Source organism: Meleagris gallopavo, chromosome 1, assembly GCF_905368555.1.
Source record: "Meleagris gallopavo chromosome 1, MGAL_WU_HG_1.1, whole genome shotgun sequence".
NCBI classification, from domain to species: domain Eukaryota; kingdom Metazoa; phylum Chordata; class Aves; order Galliformes; family Phasianidae; genus Meleagris; species Meleagris gallopavo.
In genome coordinates this window covers 113490696-113516639 of record NC_139404.1, presented here as the reverse complement: position 1 = coordinate 113516639, position 25944 = coordinate 113490696, and the positions used below count along the sequence as shown (strand labels likewise).

At 36.7% G+C, this 25944-nt stretch overlaps 1 protein-coding gene across 15 annotated transcripts in view; it reads right to left on the bottom strand.

Moving 5' to 3' along the window:
- Positions 1-25944, bottom strand: part of DMD (dystrophin) — a 1154126-nt gene that overhangs the window by 95953 nt on the left and 1032229 nt on the right. For all 15 annotated transcript variants that reach the window (XM_085210257.1, XM_085210277.1, XM_085210286.1 and 12 more), the window contains one exon: positions 15760-15820. In XM_085210257.1, the coding sequence (XP_085066383.1) occupies positions 15760-15820 (61 nt within the window). The remainder of the gene's footprint in view (positions 1-15759; positions 15821-25944) is intronic.

The window sequence follows — 25944 nt, the reverse complement described above, 5'->3', positions numbered from 1 at the left end:
TATGATTCTGTGAACCTACAATTCCATGTTTCTGTGATCTCATTATGTAGAGCAAAATTAGAAATATCTTTAATGAAGAGCAGCTTCAGTAGCTTTTTCAAGGATGCACTTAGGTAAATAGAGGATATATGCCTCTATTTTCAGAAACACAGTTCACTCATTTTTATAAGCAAGAAACTGCCAATTTCCTCTCATTTGCCACAACACCACACAAGTGTCTGACTCTGACTCTGAATGAAAGTAGTCTAGAATGGAAAATAATAATCTGTCACTGATCATTACCAGACATGGTCTCTCTCTGCCTGTAATTATTACAATAAACAAGGCTGTAAAATCCTTGCACTTCAGGTAAAACTTTCTAATGACGTTATAATTATATATAGTATAGACATATATAGAGGTAATAATTTAAAAAGATCTCCCAAGATGATTTTTTAAAATGTAGGTTACTTGTTTGATGGTTAAAAGATTCAGCACTGCAAGAAACTATGATTGAACTTATCCAACTTAGCCAGATTTATAAAGAAGCTCGCTTAGAGAGAACCCTGAGCTCTAAATGAAGACTGAATCATAGGTTCAGTGAAAATTATTCAGTTTTTACAATGCTCCACTTCACCACTGAATGTATATAACACTAAATGGCAAAATTCTGCAAAATATTACAGTTCAGTAAGTCTGTATCTTCACTGCAATAGGGCATGGAAATTTAAGAGAGCAAATGAACTTTCTGATCTCCCAGAAAGCATCTGACAAACAGCAAAGAAGGAAAAAAGTGGAGAGAATCAGAAAAGGTGAGAAATTAACTTGACCTAGCAAGAAGGTGCTTGTGTAAAAGAAAGACAATAAGTTGTGGAGCAAATGAAGCTGCATGTATGTGTTTCAGGATGTCTGAGTATGGCAACCCCCTTCTACGTTAAAGCTCTCCAAGTGCCAAACACTGAACATCCTTGGTTAACCCACCATGGGCAGCTAGTAGTTATCCTCTGAGCAGTTTCCTCAGGTGTATTCACCACTTTTAAAAGTGTTTCATTTCTGCAGGTCCCACAAGCTGACAAGGCTACAAGAGCAGATACTAGCAAACCAATCACTGTATGAAAATGTGTTCCATTTTACTAAAATGAAGGACTATTTTAAATGGAATGGAATATACCCCCTAGCTTTTGCAGTGCAGAGAAGTACGTTTACTTGTTAAAGACTGTTCTCTGCAAAAATCTGCAAAAGGATGTATTTTAAGAAGAAAAAAGAAAAAACCTTCCTGTGCCAAATTAAAACCCAGAGACATAATGCTAGAGAACATTTAGTTACTTCTAATCTGTGCTTGTTACTGATGAGCCAGGATGCAGCAAATTAAAACAGCAGTCCTTCTACTGACCTCATCCTGCTCATCGTCTACTTTCTTTAATGTCTTTCCCTTGCTTCTCTTTTCTGACTCCTTTCTCTCTATCCACAAAATATTCGTTTCTATAGCTCAACTGTTGTTTCTCTTGTAGGGATTGCAATGCTCTTCCTTGAACAAGACGTATGACAACAAAATGCCTCAGGGAACACTGAGGAGACGTGGCACTAACCAGTTTCTCAAAGTGCAAAATACTGCTGCAGCAGGCTAACAGACATGGCCTCAGACCACAAAGGACATCAGAGTACACTCATGACCTATCCTGGTCTTCCTTAAGGGGAGAACCTTTCTCTCCCCTTCTAAACTGTGTGAGACAAGTTCATACTGGAATGCTGTTTCACTAGAGGTGATGTATGTACTTACATTTCAGTTCCTGTGAGGAAAGAAAAAAAGATATAGAAACGGCACAATTTAAACACCAAAGCAGCACAGAGAAGATGCACACTCCACTGAATGGGGCACTGCCCATGTTTCACCATGCATGCATCTTTTACAGATTCTCAGAAGAATCTGTTTCTTAGTACAGATTCTTGAGTAGAAGTGACAGACTTCATATAAAACTGCACTGTTCAGCAGCAGGCTAGCAATGAATAAATGTTGCTCAGGAGGCTAGACATACACAGCTGTAGAGATCATGAAATTCAGCCTCTGTCTTGCAAAATAAATACCTCAAAAAACTGGGAAATTCTAGACAAGGGACGTTCAAATGAATATAAAAATTTTACCTGAAATATCTGAGTTTGAGTGCGTTCGCTATTTATGAATGACAAGTAAAGAAAAATCTTTTTTTGGAAACAAAAGCACAACAAAACATTTGCTGTTGCCCTGAATACTAATGATGGAAGACTGTTGCTATGGTGATGCTAATTTTAACGCTCTTGCCTGTGGACTTCATATGAACTGCCCGTTTTAACTTTTGCAAATGTCATTTACAAAATGAAAACCCATTAATGACTGGTGAGGGCACAATGTTCCACTTTAATTAGAATAATAAGGAATGCTGATGCACAAAGTACAGGTTTGTGAATTGCTACAAAGCCCACACTGTCAAAATTAATTACCGCTGATGAGGATTTTATTCTTTTTTTTTTTCTCTCTGAAGGAAGCTTTAGAATAAGACAACCATAGCTTGACTTGGAAATGAAAGCAGGCTTTCCTTTTAATATCAAGGTGGAATAAAGAAGTTTGCAACACCAGCAGTACAGAAAAGGGTACGGCACAGCTTAGAATTGTGACTGAGCCAAACAAGTAAGCAAGCACTCTTTTCAGTAATGGGAACAAGTGCCAATGCTCCTGAGAAAAATAAAGTATTTTTCAGAGAAGTACCTGTTCTCAAAACCAGATAGGATTTGGAAAATGGAGTTTGGGTGTTTAGAGAGTTTAAAAGTACAAGTTGAGAACAAGCAAATGCATGTGTGCTACAATATGATTCTGATTTGTGTTGGTAGGTTATTGTGGTAACTTTCTCATTGCCAAGTGCTGGGACAAACAGACGATGTATAGGAAAAAAAACATACACAGCAGTGGTAATCCCTTTTGTCATGCCCAAATCATGAGCATACACTTCTCATGAGAGGGGAAAAAAACCTGCAACTACCATTTCTGTTTCTGAGGAAATGTCTGAGAATATAAAGTAGTTACTATGTTGATGAGGGCATTTCAGTAGGACTGACTGCAATGAGGAAGGAAGTGTACTGCAATGAAAATCATCACAGGCAGCTGCTGAGAGTACATTATTCAAACTAATTGTTATTATTAAATATCTCCATTGTACACAGCACCGCCTAGAGAACTGAATTTAGAGTTGAGATCCATTGTATTGCATGCTGTATGAACACAAAGAAAACTTTCTTTTGTGAAGAACAGAGCCGTGAAGAACTTGATTCACCTTTAGGCTAAGGCCCAGTTTCAGTGCTAGATCACTGGAAATGAGACTGGTGTGATGAGGAATAGCTGCTAAAACAGTTATCTAAATTCCCATTTCTGACAGTTTCTGTTTCAGTGAACAGTCAAAAACTTTTCTTCCAGCAGCACTAGTATGGTGTTCACTTTCAGTTTACCAGTGTTCTTTAGCTCTGGTTTAAAATGAGTTGGTCAGTTCTGCCATTGATTTTTTGGCTATCATAAAAACTACTGATCCTGCATACAGCTAAGTACTCAAGTATGCTCAAATTTGTTTGCGTTACACAGAAGTACAAGAAAAAATACAGAGTTTGCCGAGAATGGATGTGTCTACTGAATCTGTTCTCAAGAGTAAGCTTTCTTGCTAGGAGTGCATTTAGTCAGGACTTGTTTTCCTCTTGCTGCTCAGAGGAGTAACTGGATAAGTACTGAAGAGCATTCTCATCAAAGACCTTCTGCAAGCATCCAGCGCTTGTCTCAGTGGAGCATTATGTTGGAAATGTGAATGCCCACAACTGGTTATAATTTTTGCTGATGTTCACCAATATGCTTGGTGTACAGCCATACATACTGTGCTGGACAGCCATAACGCCTCCCACTATTCTTGAGTCGATGGGCTCAAGCCTAATTTGTATTTCTGCAACACCTTGTCCAACGGTATGTTATTTCAGAACAAGAAGGGACAGAGAGATCCTATTCTGCTCAGGAAAAGCTGTGCACAAGCTGGAATTTGGAGGGAGCCAGAAGCAAACAGCATTTAACAAACAGGGAGCCAGTGTGTGTTAACAAACTGACGCTGTAAACTAAATTGGGCAGCTTCCCAGTACTGTGAGGCTACAAAGCTTTAGCTTAATGGAATTTATCTGAAATAGAGAAAAGCATCTGAGACAAATGTCTCCCATAAAATGGCTACAAACCATTCTTAGGAAGACAAGAGAGATGTTTCTGGCAATGTCAGTCCCTCCAGCACTGACGTGCAAAGAATTGAAAGGACTTTAAGATAATCGAGCTTGACAGTGTTGGGGATCTAGACTACATCACTCTCCATCAAGACGGGACAGACATCTGGGAAAGAAAGAAGTATTTCTGCTGCTGTTTAAACTTCTCTGTTAATCCAAGTGAACAGACAGGATGTGGAAAGTGTCTGCCTTTTGTGCAGAGGTCCAGCAAAATGGATACTCCAAAGCATGCTCTGAGGTTAGGCGATGGAGAGGGACACAGTGCCACAAAAAAATGTCACAGTTTATGTTCTATATTTTGTCATATAAGCAGCAAAATACTCTGGGCTGTTCTAATTGATCTTGTGAGTATTGTTAATCCAGTGAACACAGTGATTTTGAAGGAGTGAGTAATGGCCAAGTCTGGAGTAGATCACTGCTCATGTGAGTGACTGAGTAACAGCTAAAAATCTTTTTGAGGAGTATGTCCATTTTAAACAGAAATCAGAAAAATATACTTATTTGGTGCCAGAAAAGAAAATATTTAAAGGATAAGCAACACTAAATATCTAAGTAGGCATAAAATGCACGTAGGGGGCCTAAAGGATAGCTGACAGAGGCAGTAAAACATTGTGTAAAATAACTAAAAGAAACTTCAACAGAGAAGCCTAGATATTTAAGAAAACTTACCTAGTTTGGTCTCTTTGAGCTTAGGATTTAGCTATTCAATGGGGCCATAAAGAAAACGAAAAAAAAAACAAAAAAAAACAAAACAAACAAACAAACAAAAAAAAATCAGTAATTAATAAGTTGCCTGTAGAAGTTACCAGCATAACTAAATGAAATGGACATGAAATGGACATGAAATGAAATGACATTAAATGACATGGGATTGCTATTAGATATGCACAAGGACTGAAGATTGAAAACAGTGCTAAAAGAAGGTAAGATAAAGAGGGTGATGGGCTGGAGGCAGACAACCAGTGGGAGGACAGACTCTGCAAAGAATTCATTAGAAGGCAAGGGAAAGATGCAGAAAAAGTGAAGGGTAAATTATTACAAGGGAAATCCTGAAAATAAGCCAAGAGAAAACAAAAAAGACAGTGGGAAGATGGTTTGCTCAAAGTGGTGGAATGACCTAGAAGAATGTGAACACTGAAAAGATTCTTGGAGCTAGGCAACAGGAAACTGTTAGTGACCTCGTAAAGAGCTGTTTTAGTGAAAAAAAAAAAAAGATTACAGAAGCTAGAAAAGACTGGGTGGAAAGAAAAACATGGACAAGCAATAGACACAAATTCCGGGAAAAAGGAGGGCAATGTTCTGGATGTTGAACAGTGTCAGAAGAGAGATTTGTTTTGTCAAGGACAGTGCTACAGATTTTCATGTAAATAAAGAAGCAGCAGATAAACTTCAAAGAAAATACTTAAAAAAATAAGAAGTCTTAAAGAAGATATTTTTACATTCTCCCGTTTCTAAAGGGCTGAAAACATTAAGCAAATAGACTTTTTCTCTAACATTCAGATTTTTGATGTCTTAACTGTCATTTCTTCCAATTTCTTTTTTTGAAATATATTGCCTATAAATGGTCAAGAAACTTGCTATGACCTTAAAGGAAACTTGTTTCACGCAAGAATCTTCTCTTTCAAACAAGCAATGATTTTAAACCTTATTTGCCTCACCGGTACAAGTCCATAGCCCTGAGTTTTTACTACTTTACATTAGTACATTTGACAAACATGTTTTCCTTTGTTGTGGACACATCATATGGCCAACCATCACTGGTTCGACATTCTCTTTTTCTTTTTCTTTTTTTTTCTTTTTTTTTTCTTTTAATATCATTTTTCCTTTTGCTAATCTCTAAATAGAAAATAAAACAACAATGAAATTGAAGATCATTCAGCTGCATAGGCTGATAGAAATTTATTCCAGTAATACTTCAGGATAAAGATATAGTTGAGAAACAACAAAGCATGGAGCTAGTTAATGTGCTTTTCCATCAGCTCTGAAAATACTTTGAGCCTGCTTTTGTGTGTGTACGTGTGTGTGTGCTTCACAACAAAGAAAATCATTAAAATCATCAAGTTTTTATTTACAAAATATAAAATATAAATGCAAACTCTCTGCACTGATCGAGAATGTTATTGTGGGGTTCAGGTTTTTCTTTTTAATGTGTTTAATTTCAGAATGATTTTTTAATGAACTTGAATTCTTACAACTGAGTATCAGTCCTGCCTTGTGAAAGCAAACTTCTAATATGATTACTTTTTTATAGTCAAGATTCTGCAAAACATGACAATAAAAATAATTGAACATGGTTGCTATAGCTAAAAGCTGATAAATACATGGAAAAATGTTTCACATTAGAACTTAAGTTTCTCATTTTCTAATGAAATTTCTTTTCAGTGATACTGGATACTGCAACATGACTGCAACTGGTGATAAAATGGTAACAAAACTAAATGAAATGCAAATTAATGACATGCAAAACCATAATGAAGATGTAAGAGAGCCTATCATAAGTGTAGGTTTGTGTATTTCAGAACTTTTTAAAGTTTATCTGTTTAATCACATTTATCAAAGTCAATGTATGATTTATAGAGTCCAGGCATTCCTAGCAAACATGGCTAAAAAACCCTTAGTTGATACAAATCTTACTTTCAACACTTTTCAGATTGTTTCTTAACTGATTGGGCAGAGGTAGGCTAAGGATGCATATATGTGCATTTAATATACTATTTTAATCTTTAAGATTCCTAAAAAAAAAACATTTTTAAACCTCTAATGAAGTTTTAGTTGATGAAAAATCTGCATATGAGTTTGCTCCATATTGTTATTATTTATATGGGTATAGCTGAAACTGAATTATACACAAGGTTCTTGAGAGACATTCATAGTCCTCTCTATGGCTGCAGTCCCTTTACTGCTGCTGTTGCTGTTGTTAGTACCTAGCAGTATCTGCACTTGCTTTAACTTTTTGAGTGTTTTATAAAAGATGGGTAGATAAGGTCAGCCAACAAAGTTTCCATTGATAAAGTCCTAACGATAAATGCAATTAAGCAGACTTAAATTGAAAATAAAATAGTAGATAAAAATCTCCAATCTGGGAGAACATATAAGACTTCTGATTTTCTATTGAAGGTGTAGCTGTTCTGTGTTTCAACATGCAGAAAAACCTCTTAGTTTTTTGTCACACTCTTTATAATGTTAAAATATGTATTAGTTTATATATATCACGTTATAGCACCACCAGGATGGCAGGTGTCAGACTGGAAAATACTGGCTGGAATGAAAGCTTATTTTACTGTTTCAGTATTTTCTTACAATTTTAAACCTTAATGAGGAATAAAGTATTACACCCATGGACCAACCAGACATTCTCTGGTGCGTGATTAAAATTTTAAATACAACCAAGGTGTTTCACATTTGTGTTATAGTCATGATGCTATTATGAAATCATCTGTTCCCAAGTCAAACACAGTAGATTTTCAGCCATTTATGCTTTATCTTCATGTCTCTGGCATTTTTTTTTCCATGCTTCACACGGGATGTAGATCCTCAACAATTAAGTTCATAACATTTTCTTCAGCAGTACAGCTTTTAAACAAAAATGCAGGCAAATGTAATTAAAGCAAAGCAAGGTAAGATACATCTTTGCCTCTGTGCTCCTGTGCCATCTCTACTCCGCAGTAGTGGGGTAATTATTTAAAGCCACTTTTTCAACTTGCACATTAAAATAATATAAAGTTATCTAGCAAACATCTAAATTCAGAATACCCAAATGTGACCAAATTACTGTGGTTCTAGATACTTGCATTTTTTTCTTCACAAAAATTCTAATGTGAATGTTAATCCCCGCACATCCACTTCATTAACATAATAATTTATCTGTTCACATTATAAAATATGAGACATGCAAGTGAAGAATAAAATGTAAACAAGACTTCTGCAAAGGTTTGCAGCAACTCTCCTTCAAAGCAATTTAGTGCTGTGCTAAATCTGCTTGCACTCCCTCGAAGTCCCCAACCTGACTTTTACAAACAACATTTATGCAAATTTTGGCCCTTTTGAAAAAGAAGAAGGAAGACTGAGATACACAAGCTGAATAGGTACTAGGCAGCAAAGTTTGTCCTCTCCACACTACTCTGTTGACACTGTTGACACCATTTGGTGATTATGCTAGGTACAGAGAGTGCTGCTAGATAACGGTTCTCTGTTGTGTTGTACTTATAAATGAGATTATGGTACAATTTCCATGGAAGGAGAATGAATGTTTGTCAAAACTGCTTCTAAGAAAAACAATTTATTCAGAGATGTTGTGATACATTTTTTTTATGGTTAGTTTTCCTTAAATTATCTAGCCACAGATTTCCTAATATAAAAATGTATCTGATGAATAATTGAAATTCAAAGCAAATATGTAGCGTGCAAAAGGCTGCCAAGCCTATAGATCATATTTGAAATTGTAATTTATCTCAGAAGGTTCAAATTTTTAATCAGAAAATGAGAAGCAAGAAAATAAATATAGATGATTTGATTACTTCTAACTTTGGTTAGACTCTTTACTTAATATTCTTTACTTAATGAAGAATCTTTACTTAAGATCCGATCTTACCAACATTTATACAGTTCCCAGTTAATAAAATTTATGGTTTCCCTTAGCATCCTTAATCTCTAAGCTTAATACATACACAAAGTACTTCTCAAGATTGAAGATCTAAAGATGTGGATATCTCAAAATGGATGTGTAAGAGCTTTGCTGCCATTATCTCACAAAAAAAAATCTTGAAAGGGGTCCTATACAGAGAAAACAGGTTCATATAATCCATTGTCACGGTTCAGTACGTAAAGACCACACAGGTCACCCAGGACAAGAAATATGTTGAGACAGAGAATATTCTGAAATACAGGAGCTTATTGCAGTGTATAGGAGAACAGGATCTCAGACAGTCAGAGAAGGAGCAATCACATAAGAGATTTAGCAGCTTCAATGAGTTCATTCTCGAAAAGAAATCAAACCAGGAAAAAATCTGACCTCTTGCTGATATGGCCACAGGAGAAGACCACCACCTGGTATCTCTGTATATAGCGCTTGGACTTTGCTAGACTTTTGCTTTGCCCTGTATACCAACACTAGAACATTAAACAGCCTGCCAGAGCCATGAATCCACAGCAGGTACAATTAAAGACACGTGTTGTACACATCGATTGTATTTATAACAAGTATTTTTTTCACTGGTATTGAAACATAGGATGTACAAATGTTAATTACAGTCCTGACTTATATTAGAATGATGAGATCATGAAGCAGACAAAAAAGCACTGTAAGTAAAGAGGGAGCAACTTACTGCTGACCCTCTTACAGGGTCTATGCTATTTTTCTCATGTGGAATGAGGAAATACTTAGTCTGTTCATTGTGCATCAGGAGAGACTGAACCAAGGGCAATACAGACAACAGACATGGCAAGTACTATTTGGGAGAAACTGACAATCTACTTAGGAAACAAAGGACTTATGAAACTTCTCAGGATAACAAGAATATGTAAAAAATCTAAGATATTGTTCCCTGTTCCCTTGAAGATTTCATTGGACAGTTATCAGAAGCTGTCTTCTCTTTGTCTGTCATCTAAATTAAGTATGTAATTGATCTTTAAAAAAGAAAAGTCTGACAGGCAAATCTTTCTATTTTTTTTCCCCTTAATATGTCTAATCTTTTCAAGTTCAAAGCATTCCAGTGGAAATCAAACATAATTCCTATTTTTGAATTCTGCTCATTAAGAACACAATGTTTAAAACATGGGCTTGAAGTATATGACAATAAATTTCAGCTATCAGGAGAAGCTGTAAAATCTATTTTTTATGGAAGATGGGCCATGTACTGTATAAAATAGGCCCATATTGTATATATGTCATTCAACACTTTCAAAATTATATGGGCTATGTTAATTTTTTATTCTTGATGATGGGTAACACAGTGAAACTGTATTTAATAACTGAAATAAAATGGAGCAAAGAAAAATGAAGTAAAAAGTAAAATACAAGCAAAAAATCACATTCAGCTTACAATAAATGTAACAATTTCAGCTAAGATACCTTCAGTATTATGTAATTATATTGTATTACTCTATAAAGATACTCCTTGTACAGTAACAAAAGTTTACTTTTCATCCTAGCACCTATAAAAATAGTTCATTTATTGCTCTCTTAGCCCCATAACTGGAAAGCAATGAATAGCTGGATGTAATGGATTTTAAATGCTGATGCTTTCCTTTTAATTAAGAAAGTTGGAAAGCCAGATGCCATCCAAAATTCTCTTACCTACCTCATTCCTAAATTGAGCAAACAAGCCAGAAAACTCAAATTCATTCCTGGAGAGTAACAGTGTTATCTTCATAAGGCGTTTTAAGATTTAACCTGCACAAAAATTAACCTTACTTTCTCCTTCCTCTCTGTAATGCTCAACAGTATAAACAGACATCATAATTTATACTGAATGCATCTGATAACAAATCTTAAACACTTTACTTTCCACTTCAGCATGAGCACTGTAAGATTAGCAAGACCACAGTCTCTGAGTGCTGTGCAAGTGCCACAGGAAGCTCCTCCACTTTGGCTTTGGCTACAGGCTCAGGGTTTTGCATTCACTCGTAGCCCAGTTTCAAACTTCATGACAAGGTTTGGAGCCAAGGCCCCACAGTCCAAAAGTTGATAAAAGAAGGCTGCATTTGGACCAGTGTCTAGGAAACAACGGATATTTAACTGACGGTTTTATGCTAGACAGCATGATAATTTTAAGACAGAGTGAAAAGTATGAGACAGTTTCTTTTCATCACAATAGCTACAATTTTACAATTGAGAGTTTAGAACTGAAAGACATGAAAAGATCAGAATAGCTGTGTTTTTAAGAAGTCAAAGTATTACATTTTTTGGTACTTGCTAGGTAGGTTAACTGTCAGTCATATGCCTGGCTTGCATAGCTTGTGCACAGCTTCACTCACTACATACACATAAGTATACAATTATTTACTGATGGTGTTCTATGTCTCTCTCTGCTTTGTCTGACAGACATTTCCTACTTGCTTTTGTGTCTTACTTATCTACATTCTGCAGGAGAAACAATTAACCCAAGTGATTTTACAGCAGCTCTTTGCTTTATTTTATCTTAGTGGAATTTAATTCAGATAGATTCATTTGTCCTGTGTCTAAGTTGGAAAAAAAAAAAAAAAAAAAAAAAAGTGAAAGAATCATGCCTTTAATCTGTTTGCTTTTACAATGAAAACTCTGGGCTCTTGGCTTTTTTTTTTTTTTTTCTGTGCTGAAACTCTGCATGGTTACACAACAATTAAAAGGGAGATTAAAAAGCAAGAAAACAAAGAAGTGTGTTTATAGAACTGGCCTGCTGTATCTCCCGTGTGGAGTACGGTAAGACTGCAGAACCTAAAACTAACAAAAATATATGTCACGAACTGATATATTTAAGGTAAGTAAAATACTCACATAGGAAAGTGTAGCATGGAAGAGGGTCATAAAGTGGGGATGTGCTGGTCTTTGAGTTAGTACACTGCATAGCAAGTTTATATGGATAGTCTCATGTGGATCTTCTCAAGGAGCCAAATCTGTGCTCCTGAGAATCCAGCTTTGTCCTCAGCAGGACAAAGTTCAGTGAACTGCTATAATCTGTGTAAGAAAATAAGCTTGGCTGGGAAATAACTTGGAAGGCTTCCTTTGTGAAAAAGTACAGAGATGAAAGACTACTGTATTTTTGCAGAAGCATTTTAAATCCTTCAAAAGAATGGGCACAGCAAGGGGCAGAGAAGACAGACGCTATTAACTGGAAGTCAGCTATACAGTGGAAGAATAATGTCAAAGATTAGTACAAATAAAGAAGTCAACAACTACTAAATTTCAACAGATCATGACAGCAGGAATACTGAGTTTTGGGGGGAAATAAAGTAAATTGCAGACTTCAGTCCAACTACTCCTCCCCACTCCAAGGCAACAGAGGTCTCTTAGGACTGCATCGTGGCTACATTATTTACCTAGTGGGGCTAAACCATACACAAGGCAAAACAAGATTCAGATTATAGCTGAATTTTATGTCCCTTTCTGTCCCAAGAGGATGGTCACTAGAGAAGGATTGGGTTGTGCAGCATGAGCAACTGCTTCTGTTGCAAAATCCAAAGCAGCATTTGGTTCTGCTATCTGTTTTGCAGCTGTTCCTCCATGATCGTCTGGAGGATAACATACTTCGATCACAAGGCTAGCTCTTCTAAGATATGATTTATCCCAAATTCTGAAATTAAAATCTGCGGTCTTCCTACCTTCATTATCATCCTTTTTTTAGAATTTAAGCTTAAAAAAAAAAAATAAATCTTTTGGTACTACATGCAGTAGTCTTTGTTCTGCACATTTGTTTCACTTGCTTTTCAAATTTTTGATGAACAGTAATTGCATATTTTGTCTCCTAAAACCTTAAATTTAGAAATTTTAATGAATAACTAAAACATCGCTAAAGAGCACAGACATGACTCTGCCTACTTCTGCTTTCCCACTTTCCAGGTCACCCTCAAATAAGGATAGGACCAAGGCCTCAAAGAACAGAACCGATATTTTTATCTTCCTCTTCTTTTTCAAGCTCATAAAATCTTTAAACACTGCACTAGACATAAGGAATATATTGAGGGGAAAAAAAAAAACCAAAAAATGAAAACAATAAACAAACACATAAAGAAAAGCACTCGATAAAACACGTTTTAGAGAAATTTTGCATGTTTTAATTCAGAGGCAAAAGGGAGGGATTATTTCCTCAGTAGCACCAGACATTCTAGACAGGAATGTTCACTTGGTATTCTGGAGGCCAAGATACCTCTGCTGTCCTTGAATGAAGAAGTTTGGTTTCTCAGAGCACTGAGGAAGAAAGGGGTGAAGTTGATTTGCTGTCCTGGCTCATCATTCCCACTGGGACCAAGCCACATGAAAAAGGTGGAAAAACACAACAGCTGTTGCACCACCACTGTACTGCAATTTTCATGAGTCTGACTGTAGGCCAAAAAACTATGAAATTACTCGGAATACCTGAAACAGGTTGTACATTGTTGATAATTATATTTGCAATGGTAATGATGCCTACACCAATACGATTTAGAGAAGAAAAACCAGTGTGAATAATCTTATGAAGGAATTTTTGAAATAATAGCTTTAAAGGAAAGATTAACCAGCTGTATAAAAATTAAATTTTAATGCGGGAAATTGAAAAGCCTGAACATACCAAGCAGTAAGTAAATATCGCTGCTGAGGATTTTAACATTAAGTACTGCCTGACTTAACAAAGGCTGTGTCATTGCAAATGTGAAAATGATGAGATAAAACAGTTAAGCATCAAGGGAAAAACATAAAATGAAAAATAAGTAAATGTGTATCACCATTCTTTTACACTGATGACAGAAAGAAAATTATATAAGCATTAAGAGAATGCTACCCATAGCTGCTCCATCTTCATGGAAGCTGCTACAGGATTCACAACAGGGAAGTAGTAGTTCAAAGAATAAAAAAAGAATATACTAATAGCTTAATAGCTAAAATATTACATCGGAATGTACCATTTTATGTTACATCAGGACATTGATACATTGGTAGATGGGAATTTGTGTAGTTGTGTTCAATCGTAAAATATGAGTGATGAGAATGGATGACTGAGGTCAGCTGGAGAAGGGAATAGGTGTAACAACTAACTAAGACTCATTAAAACTTGACCAATTTATTTCTCATCTCAACAACAGTATTTCAATGAAGTTGTAGCCAAATTTAAAATAGTAGCGCTACAACTCACGGCTAATAAGACAGTTTCTAAAGTGAACGAAATAAACATTTTCCTTTGAACTTGTAAATAGCCTGGAACAGAAGATGAAATGGAAACTTGGCAGAAAAAACTACTAAGGAGTAATCATCAATGATCATTTTATCATGAACAATCAACCCAGCCCAGTTACTCATGGCTGCTAGATGCGAGTAGCACATAAAGAGGTGGGAAGAGCAGCATGAAACATATCTCACGCCTACACTTAAGAACTGCCAGGGCAAATCGCACTGTACTGGCAGGTCATGTCATGGGACAGAGAAAAGGAGGATCTTTTTCTTCATTGTGGTGCCATGAACTGACTCCTATTTGCCAGAGACTCCTATTGCTTTTCAGCACTTTCCCCCCATTGACTATCCTCTCTCCTTATTTTGACAGAGCTTTCAGTTTTCTCGCATCGGTTTCATTATTTGTAGCCAAATAACATCACAGTGATCCATTTCCAAGTACATCAGAGAAATCACACAGCAATAGCAAACCAACCTGAACAAGGTACAACTAGGTACAACACTGCATTGCACAACAGACTTGGCTTTCTTCACATATACAGGTTTGTTCTGAAGCTGCTGAAGTGACCGAAGCATTACAGCAGCCAAATGGTTGAGTGACACTGGTTGAGCTTTGAAAGTATAAAATCATAGAATAGAATCATAGAATCCGTAGAGTTGGAAGGGACCTTTGAAGATCATCTAGTCCAACTCCCCTACAATGAACAGGGACACCACAGCTGGATCAGGTTGCTGAGGGCCTGATCCAGCCTGGCCTTGAGAGTCTCCAGAGACAGGGCATCAACCGCAACTCTGGTCAACTTGTTCCAGTGCCTCACCATTCTCGCTGTAAAATATTTTTTCCTTATATCTAACCTATATCAACCCTCTTTGAACTTGAAGCCAAAGTGTACTGGGAAGGCAAGGAGGAAGCATGTGACACACGTTTCAGTCACTTGTACTACAGTCTTTATCACTGACATTGCATCACCCGTTTCCTCCAGAAGCTATGCATAAATAGTTCAAGGCACATATTGCAAATAATAAGCAACTGAAGAAAGAAGGAAAAATGCATTAAAAATGTTTTTATATTTGCTGTGGAATGGGGCTGTATGGCACTGGAAACAGGTATGTCCAAGCAGTTGGACTTTTAAAGTTTTCTCTCATTCTTTATGTATACATACCTTATACAACCAACTGTCTGAATGTTGGAAACTAAACTCAGAAAGAACAGCTTATAGGGACTATTTTGTCCCTCAGCAACAGATTCAACTAAACACTCCCCTTTCAAGAATTCATTGTATAAAGTACTTGCATTGCAAGATTAAAAAGACAGTGCATCACATTCACAACTGCAACTCTGTTTTTTGTTGTTGTTGTTTTGTTTGCTTTGGCAAAACCTGCCATACATATTCTTCAGTGCACAATGAAACAAACTAAAATATAATCCAGATACCCCAAAGCTTTACCTATTTTGCAGGTAACTTATGGAGACATAACACCAAGCAACAAACAAGTATTTAAATAACTAGCATATTTTTGTGAAATTTACTGCACACTTAACTCATTTTTTCTTCCCATTTAGACAACATAGGAGCAGTTCATGATAATATAAGAAAATGTCCAACATTCCTCTTAACACCAAATGTAAATAGCCACAATTAATTACTCTTTATACTCACTTGATGTAATAGGGCACTTTGTTTGGCGAGATTGCCCTCTCCCAGGGGCCTTGGACAGAAGCTGTTAACCAACAAAGAAACAAATAAATAAATAACTGCATACACACATACATACATACAAACATACCTAGAAGAGAAACATGGGGGTCAAGTTCAAAGCAAACAGGAAAGACAACATTAATCTCTAGAATTACAATTTTACACTTGGCCACACTGATATTGGTCTGTTTGCTCAGTTGCCCATGAAGGCAGGAAGGATTAACCCGCTGTTCTGAAATTTCTGGGCTAATCTGAGTGAAATTGAACTCATTCAGCTGCAAAGATAAATACAAAAAAACTCCTTGGCTACTACAACTTCAAGAACAGATATAAAGCAGAGCAGGTGACCTATCTCTGTGGTGTGCTCTTCTACAGGCTTCCTTCTGCCAATGTGTTTGGCTGAGTTTTCTTCAATTTCTTTTCTTGTGTGATTAGCTCCTTACATCTATCTAAGAACAAAGTTAGACACTTGTTTACACTTCATGCTGAGTGAAGCTAAGCTGACATACCCTCTGAGCATTTTGTTTATTCTCCTGTTGACTTGTTCTAAGTGCAGAACAACTTCATTTTTATGTCTCCGCATGACTAACTGTGCTTTATTGACTTCCAATAACAGCAAGTAATGAAGAAAATAACAGTGTGGGCGCAAGAAACAGTGAGGAAATAACATTACTCAGTATTGGCTATCACAGTGTTAAATGTCGACATCTTACAATATAATGAAAATATACAAAGTCATATATAAAATGAATTGTTGACAAAATAATTTTAAACAGATTTTGTTAAAGGCATCTTATAATTTATGCCACAGTCTGAATGCTAGGTTGCTTGTTTGTTTGTTTAATTAAGAGGTTTTTATCTTTCAAGAACTGTAGGACTAGAGATTTTCTTTTCCAACATAGTGATTCCTTTACATGAAAAGTGATCTAGCTGGAAAAAAAAAATGGCTGTTCGGTTTCCCCAGTGTAATCCTCCTTTTTAGTGACCCCTGCTGTTCACGCAGGAAAAGAATCATCTCCTGCACTCAACTCAGGATCATCTGGTGCAATCTCTTCTTTCTCCTTCAAAGCAGACACTTCAATAACGACACTCCTAAGCTGCAGGTACTTTAAGAAAGTCAACAAATCCCTACACATCAGAGGAACCACTTTATATATTTGTACCAGAACTGTTAACTATGTAGGAGTCAATCTGCAGAGTGAAATCCACTCTCCTCCCCTGCAGACTGGAGTTGGAGGAAAGATGTGAGACTTTCTTATAAAAGTAGCTCCATTGGCAAGTTCTGATATTTTGATAAATGTGAATACATGTGGATTCTGGAGGAGGACTGGAAGGAAGGACCCTGGTGAGGTGAGGCAAGGCAGCGTGAAGTGAGCTAGAGCCATTTCAGATGTGCTGGAAAGGAGAAGGGAGCAGGGTGCAGCTTGGGCAGTGGGACAGTGGCTTTTGTGTGCACTGTAGATGATGCTGAGAAGCTAGGACAAGGAAGGAATATATCTGGAAGAAATCCAAATTTGGTGATTGTGGTTCAGATTACTGGTGGCCTATGAAACGCTTGCCATAGCATGTTAGTAGGTCCTGTGGTTATTGACTTTATCCCCCAACAAACCATCTACAGCTCAGCTGAACGCACTGCTTTCCCATTACTTACATGGTTCTGCACTTTTTATGAAAGAAAGGAGAAATTAAATTTTGATGGCATGAACCATGAAAACAGATAACTCTTGAAGTGCATCAGGAATGCAGAGTGAATTATAATGACAGCTCCCATGGAAAAACAGTGCATTAATGCCATTGATGTGTCATAACCCACACATACAAAAGCACTGCACATTTTCCAATACCAATACACAAATACACACATCAATTAGAGATAGTAAAACATTTCCTTCTTGGGACAGGCACTGACTTTTTTTTTCCAAGCTTGTACATTGTGCATTGTATTTCTTACATAACTCTCTCCTAACAATGCAGATATCACCAGGCTACAGTTCTGCCACTCTAAGTTTTTGTTTGTTTGTTTGTTTTTTAAATTAAACACCCAAACAACAGATTGCCATATATTTTTGGAAGGTGCACTTTTTCTGTTGTTTCTGAATTAATCTGCGTAAGAGCTTAGCAGTCATAACTTATTACAAGATCTTACATATGATAGTGTACTGGACACTTTGAAAGAGGAACAAATACTTGCCTTCATGAGAACTAAGTGCTCTAGGAATAATAAAATTCTGTGATGTTCTGCATAATTGGATTTAGTGTTCCTTCAAGAGATTGCTGTGAAGCTGTCTATAATACACTTCTGCTTTCCTGGATGATTCCAGCCTTGCCTAAATTTGAGTTGACAAAATATGCGGTACTTTTCACAGCTATGCTGAGTGAATAATCATTTCATTTTTGGCAGAAGCCCAGAAGCTGAGAGCAGCTGTTTCTTATCACTGCTTACCAGTATGGGTTTAGTACCCAATACAAAGCTAGCGCAGGTAATGGACATGTATCTGTAATTCCTGGTTACAAGCATTTTACTTGTCCAACTAAACACACTTGCTGGCAAACACTTTTCTCTATGACACTGTAGTATCCGTGCACTGAAGAAGTAAACATTTTCCTCTTAGCCATGTGTAATTCAAAAGTGTTTTATTGTTCTAGCTTCCACAGTATAGGAATCCATTACGACACACCCAGCTACTTTCAATGATGTCTACTGAAATTGAGTACTATAACAAAATACAATACATTTTAAGAGGGAATGTAAATTTCCCTATACTTCATTTTATTTTTATTCATTTTAATGGTTACCTAATTTGAGAGTTTTATTTTTCCTGTTGGTGTGCTCATTTCTAAGACTTGTTTCGCGTACTGTTGAGCGTAAGTAAACATGGTACTTGCTGGTAAGCCTACAACTTTGTTTATTTGCAGAATGTATAATGAAACAGTAATGTGCTGGCTCTAGGAACCTCAGCTGTGTTTTAATCTGTGTGGGCATCTGAATGAAATACTAACTATATTGAAAAATAATACTATAATTCTGTATGTGTTTATACTGTAAAACTATCTGATTAATATTTCCCTTTAATACAACAAACATCACAAAAAATACATGTATGTTGATTAATAGTAAACTATCCCTCCTCCAGCTATTCAAAGAGTTAATTTAGTATATCCACTGTCACAAATTACTTGCAGTAGACTTTACTTTACTTAAGCAATGAGCCCACACTTCTATTAACCATACAGTGGCACAACTTTATACTTTCAGTTTTAATTACAGGAAAAATCTTTTGAATCTTAGCCATCACTTGTGGAGCTAAAGCACTGGGAAACAATTTTAGGACAGAAACTATGAAGTCACACTTCCTAGTACCTATACTCCTATGCAGTGTTATGTATAACTTATCAATTATTTTTTCTTATGAATTTATTATATTAATTATATATGCATTTAATTTTCATGATATTTAAAGTGGAACTCATCCATTTGTTCACAGCCAGGACCTGTGCTACCTGCTTGGTGAGCACTTTAGCTGGAACACAAGGTGCTTAATTACATTCATGTTTTATTAATACTAATAATTTGCTTCCTCAGCCTAGCTCTACCTGTGTGACTGCTATTTTTCTACCTGGGATGATCTTTATGCAAACACAGAGCTAAGAGCTTGTTTTATTTCTACACATAAAATGTGTTTTCGTACCCATTATTTCTACTGTAGCTAGTTATGGAATTGGCAACTTCAGATAAAGGCAGGCAGGAACAACAGAACAATGAGACAGTCTTTGGGTCTGCAGAGGTTTTGCCTTCCTAATAATCAGAAGTTCGTGTGTGTAGGGTACTTCACTCCTTCAAAGAAGATGCATTGAATGCTATCCCAATTATTTTAAAATGAGACCATTATAAAAGATAAACTGTTGTGCTCTACAGACTTCAAAGAGCTTATGCTTCTCTTCCTGAGTGCATACACTAAATCAATCTTTCTTCTCCATAATCAGTTCCTGATACACGCTGGGAGGCGTGTGCCCAATAGGTATCCCCATGTGACAATGGCATAATGCAAGGGTCTGCATCATCTATGAACTCTTTGACATCCTTTGCAACAAACATCAGCATCCATCTGTTAAATATTATTTTATTCCAGATTTATAGTGAATTGATTTCTAAATTATGTGCATTTATTATTGTACCAAGGGAAATAAGGGAACAATCAGATTGTGTTGTGTAGCACTGAGACCTGCTGTTGCACTACATAGCTGAGAAACTGAACTCGGAACACAGTGACTGCGCAATTTAGAAGTTACAAGGCAGAAACATCAGTCAAAACCTGCCTTTCATAAGAGCTACACAGCATGGGGTCTATTCTGCTCCAAGTCCCAGCTTGCCGTACTGCACACGTGGATGACTCCCAGGCATTTCAGTGACAGTTACTTCTCAGTTTGGACTCTGCAATTCTTAAATCCAAGTGAACACCCCTTACTTTCCTGCAAAGCTTGCAGTATACTGTCTGTTGCTGCAACACACATGCAGGCATAAAAGGAATATATTATTTTCTGAACACATCTAATCAGTTTGAAGAAGGAGTTATTAGTCATGAAAATATTCATCGTGAAGTCAGAGACAGTATTAATTTGTTTTAAAAGATTTATAAAAGAGGCTTTCTGTCCTGTATTCCCTGCTGGAATCCTTGTGGTCAACTTATTTCCTACCTGCAGCCTACGGTCAACATTGTACGATGCAACCTAAATACTGCATGCCTTACATCAAGTACAGTATTTCCAGAAGCTTCCAAAGGCCACTTGTAATGTGAAATATAAAATCTAATTCTCCTTTTTCTTAAATGTCACACTACTGTAAAATGACAAAAATACAAGCATCTACTTGTTTAATAAAGAAATATGGCATGAAATAACATCAGAGCAATATAGTCTGCATTGATCCACATATCCCAAGTTACAGATACTTCATGTCATTAACAGTGGCTGTTGCACTCAAATACTGTTAAAAACAAAACCTTTAAAATTGGCTCATCATGTTGTTGGTGACTTTACTGCAAGAGGAACCAGTTGAAAACAAAAATAAATCTTTGCTAAATACTCCATATAGCAAAATATACTAGAAAAAATTCTGCTATATTTAAAGACAGAAAATCTCTATTGTGCCACAATCCAGGAATTTGAGGACTAAAAGAGTGCTCTAAACTTAATACAACCTACAACTCATGACAACATGGGCACATGGCTAAATGCATCAGAGTTAAACTTGTCAATATAAAATAAAAAGATTTCTTTTAGGAATCACAGATCCAGTGTTACTCCAAAAATATGAAAAAGTATGTTGTGGAGGAAATTTTAGCAACATAGTACTTCATACAGTGCACAAAAGGCCACCCAACTTTTGAGTCTTATATTGATTTAAGAGTGAAGAATAACATTGGATTACTTGCAGATTATTTACTACTGCAGCATATAGAACTATTTACTAACCAAGAATAAAATAAAGAACTTAATAGGGATGCTATCAAAAACAGATCAGGAATTTTCCAGATAACAAAACAAAACATTATTTTAAAATTAATACCATGCAGTATTTTGAAGTGGTGGCAAAGGAAAAACAACAAATAAAGATTTAGAATGAATTACGTATAGTTTCCATTTTACGGTGTTTTTTTCTGAGAAGCATTTTTATCAGAAACACAGGATATTAATTTCAAGGGAAAAATATGTGCTTCCAGGTGAATAGAATGGGAGAACATCATTTTTTGAGAACTGACTTTATCATTTTGTTCAGAAATTTGTATTCCAATGAATTATAGTGGATATTGGGTCATATAAGATATACCTTGGGAGATGATAAGAAATGGTCAGTACTCAAATTCTCAACGGAAGCACATGCAGTCACTTTGTATTTAGACAAAAGTAGAAAAAAAAAAGCGGTCAGGATCCTTTAGCTAGCTTGACCACATTCAAATGCTATTACAAAACCTCTGTGCTTCCAGAGAGTTCTCAGAGTTAGGCTGATTCTTCTGAGACACCTTATCCTCCATCTTTTTATTATTCCTTGGTAATATTTTCTATTCAAAGCATTCACAGTGATTTCTAAAAGTATGAAATCATATATCCCACAGACATGGATGAATGGATACGGTCTTTGATGCCTGCATGTAAGAAGTGATACTTGGAAGACAATGTAAGATAATGTAGGCAATGAGAAATAAAAGACAAAGATACTGCTGTTCACACTGGAAAATGATCTCTCAGGTGAATGGGTAAAATGTCTTAAGAGTCCTGGAACCCTGTCATTTTTAGAGTCAGATCTCTTAATTAGCAGGACTTGCCATTTTACACTCATGTTGCCTGTGCAAGAGAGAGCTTCACTCATCTTTGCTTCGCAAAGCAATCTAAGCACTCACTCAGCACTCAGAGAAATCCAGGATTTCTCAAGACAGTGGCCTAAATAACAGAAAAATTATACAAAGGCCCAGATAGAAGAGAAAAATAGAGATCTGAACCCCAGGAGCTCTGAGCATATTCAGAGAAGGAGTCCTAGGCTATACACTCCTACGGCCCACTCCTATAGTCACATTTTCACTTCTAAACAAAAAACAATGACTGCTGGAGCACTTTGATGATTAGCTTGTCATGCAAACTGTTGACTCCACCTTTCCCAGCCTTTCTGTTTCTGAAAGAAAGCTGCTATAGCTGCTTCACTTCACATTGAAATCAGTGCTGTTATTGCTTAGAAGCCTGAAAGTACCTGGGAAGCACAAGCAGCACCTGGGCTCTGCTAGTTGAGCTCAGAGGTACCTACCAGTTATATCTGAGCACTGCTCGTGGAGCCATTCATTGACACGCCACATGTGCTAACAGATGGTCTCACACTGGACAGTAAATTATGAGACTTGCTTATGCCTTTAAAAGATGCAATATCTTCTATTTTTTAGTGCTCACAAATGATCCACGTGAGTGAGCTACCACATTACAAAAGGGACTGGTGGAAGGCTGACTAGCATGGGAAGTGATATTTAAAGCCATCTTTCATAAATCATACCTCTCACTTACTGAATCTCAAAAAACATTGTTTTGACAATATAGGTGGGTTCTCCAACAAGAAACAATGAATCCCATTCTTTGCCAGAGGCAGCATCACAGATACAAACAAAGGAGTAGTCAAAAAAATCCAGAAGAGTAATTAAGAACTCCGGAGTTGGCATTCTGTTGAAATTTTCACTCAGAGTAGGGTTGTAAGTATTCTTTTTCATGCTTCAGTTTCTGTATATAGCTTCCAAATTAAGCACCACCATCCATGAAGGAATCACAGATTTTTTTTTTAAATAACTTTGCTAAATATTTACGAGTTTCTCTTTAATAGGAAAAACTTTTTTTTTTTGCTATTTTTTTCCCATCCCAATTTAAATCATTCTAATTACACAGCAAAACCTTCAAAACCCACAAACTATGAATTCATGATATGCCTTGCACACGTAATACCTTTACCAGCTATATCTTAACAACTATTCCTGCTAATGCTGATAGCGTCAGTCCTCAGCAAAGTGGTCAAGAATACATGGGGAAGAGCTGGCATTCTGTGGAAACTCGTAGAGTGGAACACAAGCTGGGGAAGCATGAAGGACTGACTGGAAGACCTGGATTGAGATCTGAGGTGAGAGAGCCCAGCAAAAATGTTCATGAGGCCTGGGAATGGACAGGCCACATGCTAGCAGAGTGATAAGGAAAAGTTATAGGAACAGCTCTCAGGACAGGCTGTAAGTGCTTAGAAATGGCAACTACCACTTGATTCCCTGCCTGCATAGGATACGATAAATAAGTCCTGTACAACTCCCCACTACTTCTGTGCCGTATTTTCAACTGCCTTATGCAGCTTCAAGCAAAAACAAACAGATGATGTTGTAATTTCTACATTTAAATTTATAAAAAAATATAACTGCAAATTAATATATAACATTTCTTCCAAGCGGGAGAGAAGTATAAATCACTGACAGAATATGAACTTGCCTATGATACCAATCTTTTTGCAGAACTATTCAATAAGGTACTTATGAGGCCAATTTTTATTACATAAACACAGCTGGAAGGTCATCACTCACACCCATGTACTATGCTATGTATGGTATGTATGGTAGAGGGAAAGTTGATGCTGAGTATGAACATATAAAGCAGAGAGTTGAGCATACAGAATAAATCCAGCAATAGGAATTCTCATCGGTCATCTTTTCACAGTTATGGCTACTGACAGTCTGATCCAAATGGACTAGGTTTACCATCGCTGCACTGAAAGAGTATTGATCCAGCTTCATTTGACCTGCCCCATTCAGGTCAGCAATCTCTAAAAGTACCGATGCAGAAATAAGACTAATGCCAGATGGCAAAGACCTTGGCACTCCCTCTCTTAAAAAGCTACTTCTTTAATAGATCTGCTTCTGTCACTGCAGGGATGTAGAAGAGTTATCTGGAAAACATGTAAAGGCATACTTCCCTCGAGTATGGTAATAATGCATGATACTGAGGAACTCTATGCTTTGGGGATTTGATTCTTATGGAACATGAGGCCAGTAGATGCACTGGTGGTTTTCAGTGACTGAACACATACACTTAGGAAGGATTTGGTGGATACTTTCAGCATTTCAAGGCCAGGCTCAATAGGGCTTTCAGCAACCTGGCCTAGTGGGAGGTGTCCCTGCTTATAGCAGAGGGGCTGGAACTAGATGACCTTAAAGATCTATTCCAAGATAAACAATTCTATGATTCTATGATCTCAAGTGCCTAATACCTAACGTTTTCAGGTACATCTATGAATATGTATTTGCACATGCTTGCACAAACAGCTAAGACAGAGAGAGACAAGCAAATAAATACATAGGATGTATACGCCTTTCCCCCTTCCCCCTCCCCCCCCCCCCCCCAAGTAATTTATCTGTTTCCAAGGCCAGAATGCTTTCCCTGGCTCCACTTCCTAAAGTGATCCTCAAGTGGCAACAAGTGACCAGAGTGATTTTCATTGTCTGCTGGCTCTGGTTACTGCACTTTTGAATTCATCTGCATTATCAGCAAAGTGGTATCTGTCATGCAAGTTGCCGAGCTGCACTCAGCAGTGGCACAGAGAACAATACTGCGATGTTCAGTATGATAATATAGTTCGGATCATTCTATTCTCTTGCAAATTGCAACATATGCTTGGTTAATGTACACCACATTTTTCATTTCTGAGGAATATTCTTTCCTGAGGAGCAAACTGTATGTCAAGAAAAAGGCATCTCTTTACATATTGCATTCATGTCATACACTCATAACTCTCACACATTCCATCCTGGCAAATCTGACTTGCAGTTATGCACACTGGGCAAATTACTAATTACCAGAGATTAAAAATTAATAAAAACAAAATTTGAAAAAATAAATTAAAGAAATTGGTCTTCTTTCTTTCCAGACCCATCATCTGATTAAAAAAAAAAAAAAAAAAAAAGGATGCAAGGCTGAACCACTGTACTTTTATGGCACAAGATAGACTCTTTTTTAGAACTTGCCATTCACCACCCTGTCACTGTCTCTTTTTCTCCATTGCCTTTCTCACTCTGGCTGGTGGAAACATGTTTAACCAATTAAAATTACAATGCAGTATCAGCTGTAGAAAAGTTTGTCCTCTTCCCCATTGTGAATGTAACTGTACAATAATAGCAACATTCAATTTTGATGTCTCGATAGCTTGTCTCTCTGCATGGAGGAAACCATTATCCCGTGACTGTGTTCTGTTCTGCTGATATAATCTCTTAAATAAAGTTTCACTGTTTACTTTCTTTAATTGAAGTACAATAGAAAAGACATGGTCTTTGAAAAGCTTCATATTAGTTGCTGCCTTAGAGCTTTGAAGGTGTTTCAAGTTGCCTTTCAGCATACTTCAAAACATCCTTGATGAAAGAGTGCAAATGGAGGTGAAGTGGGAATGTTACTGGCAAAACTAATGGCACTTATATTTTATGCAGAGTTATAAATGTTTACTTAACTGCAAACCTTCTGCCAACTTTCTCACTATGGTTTTGATCCTCTTACTACTCCGGTAAGTGATAAAATCCTACTAAGCCCATAGATAAAGTATTTTTCTTGCCTGCCTTATTTTGTCCCTTTTTGGAGCTGAATACTACT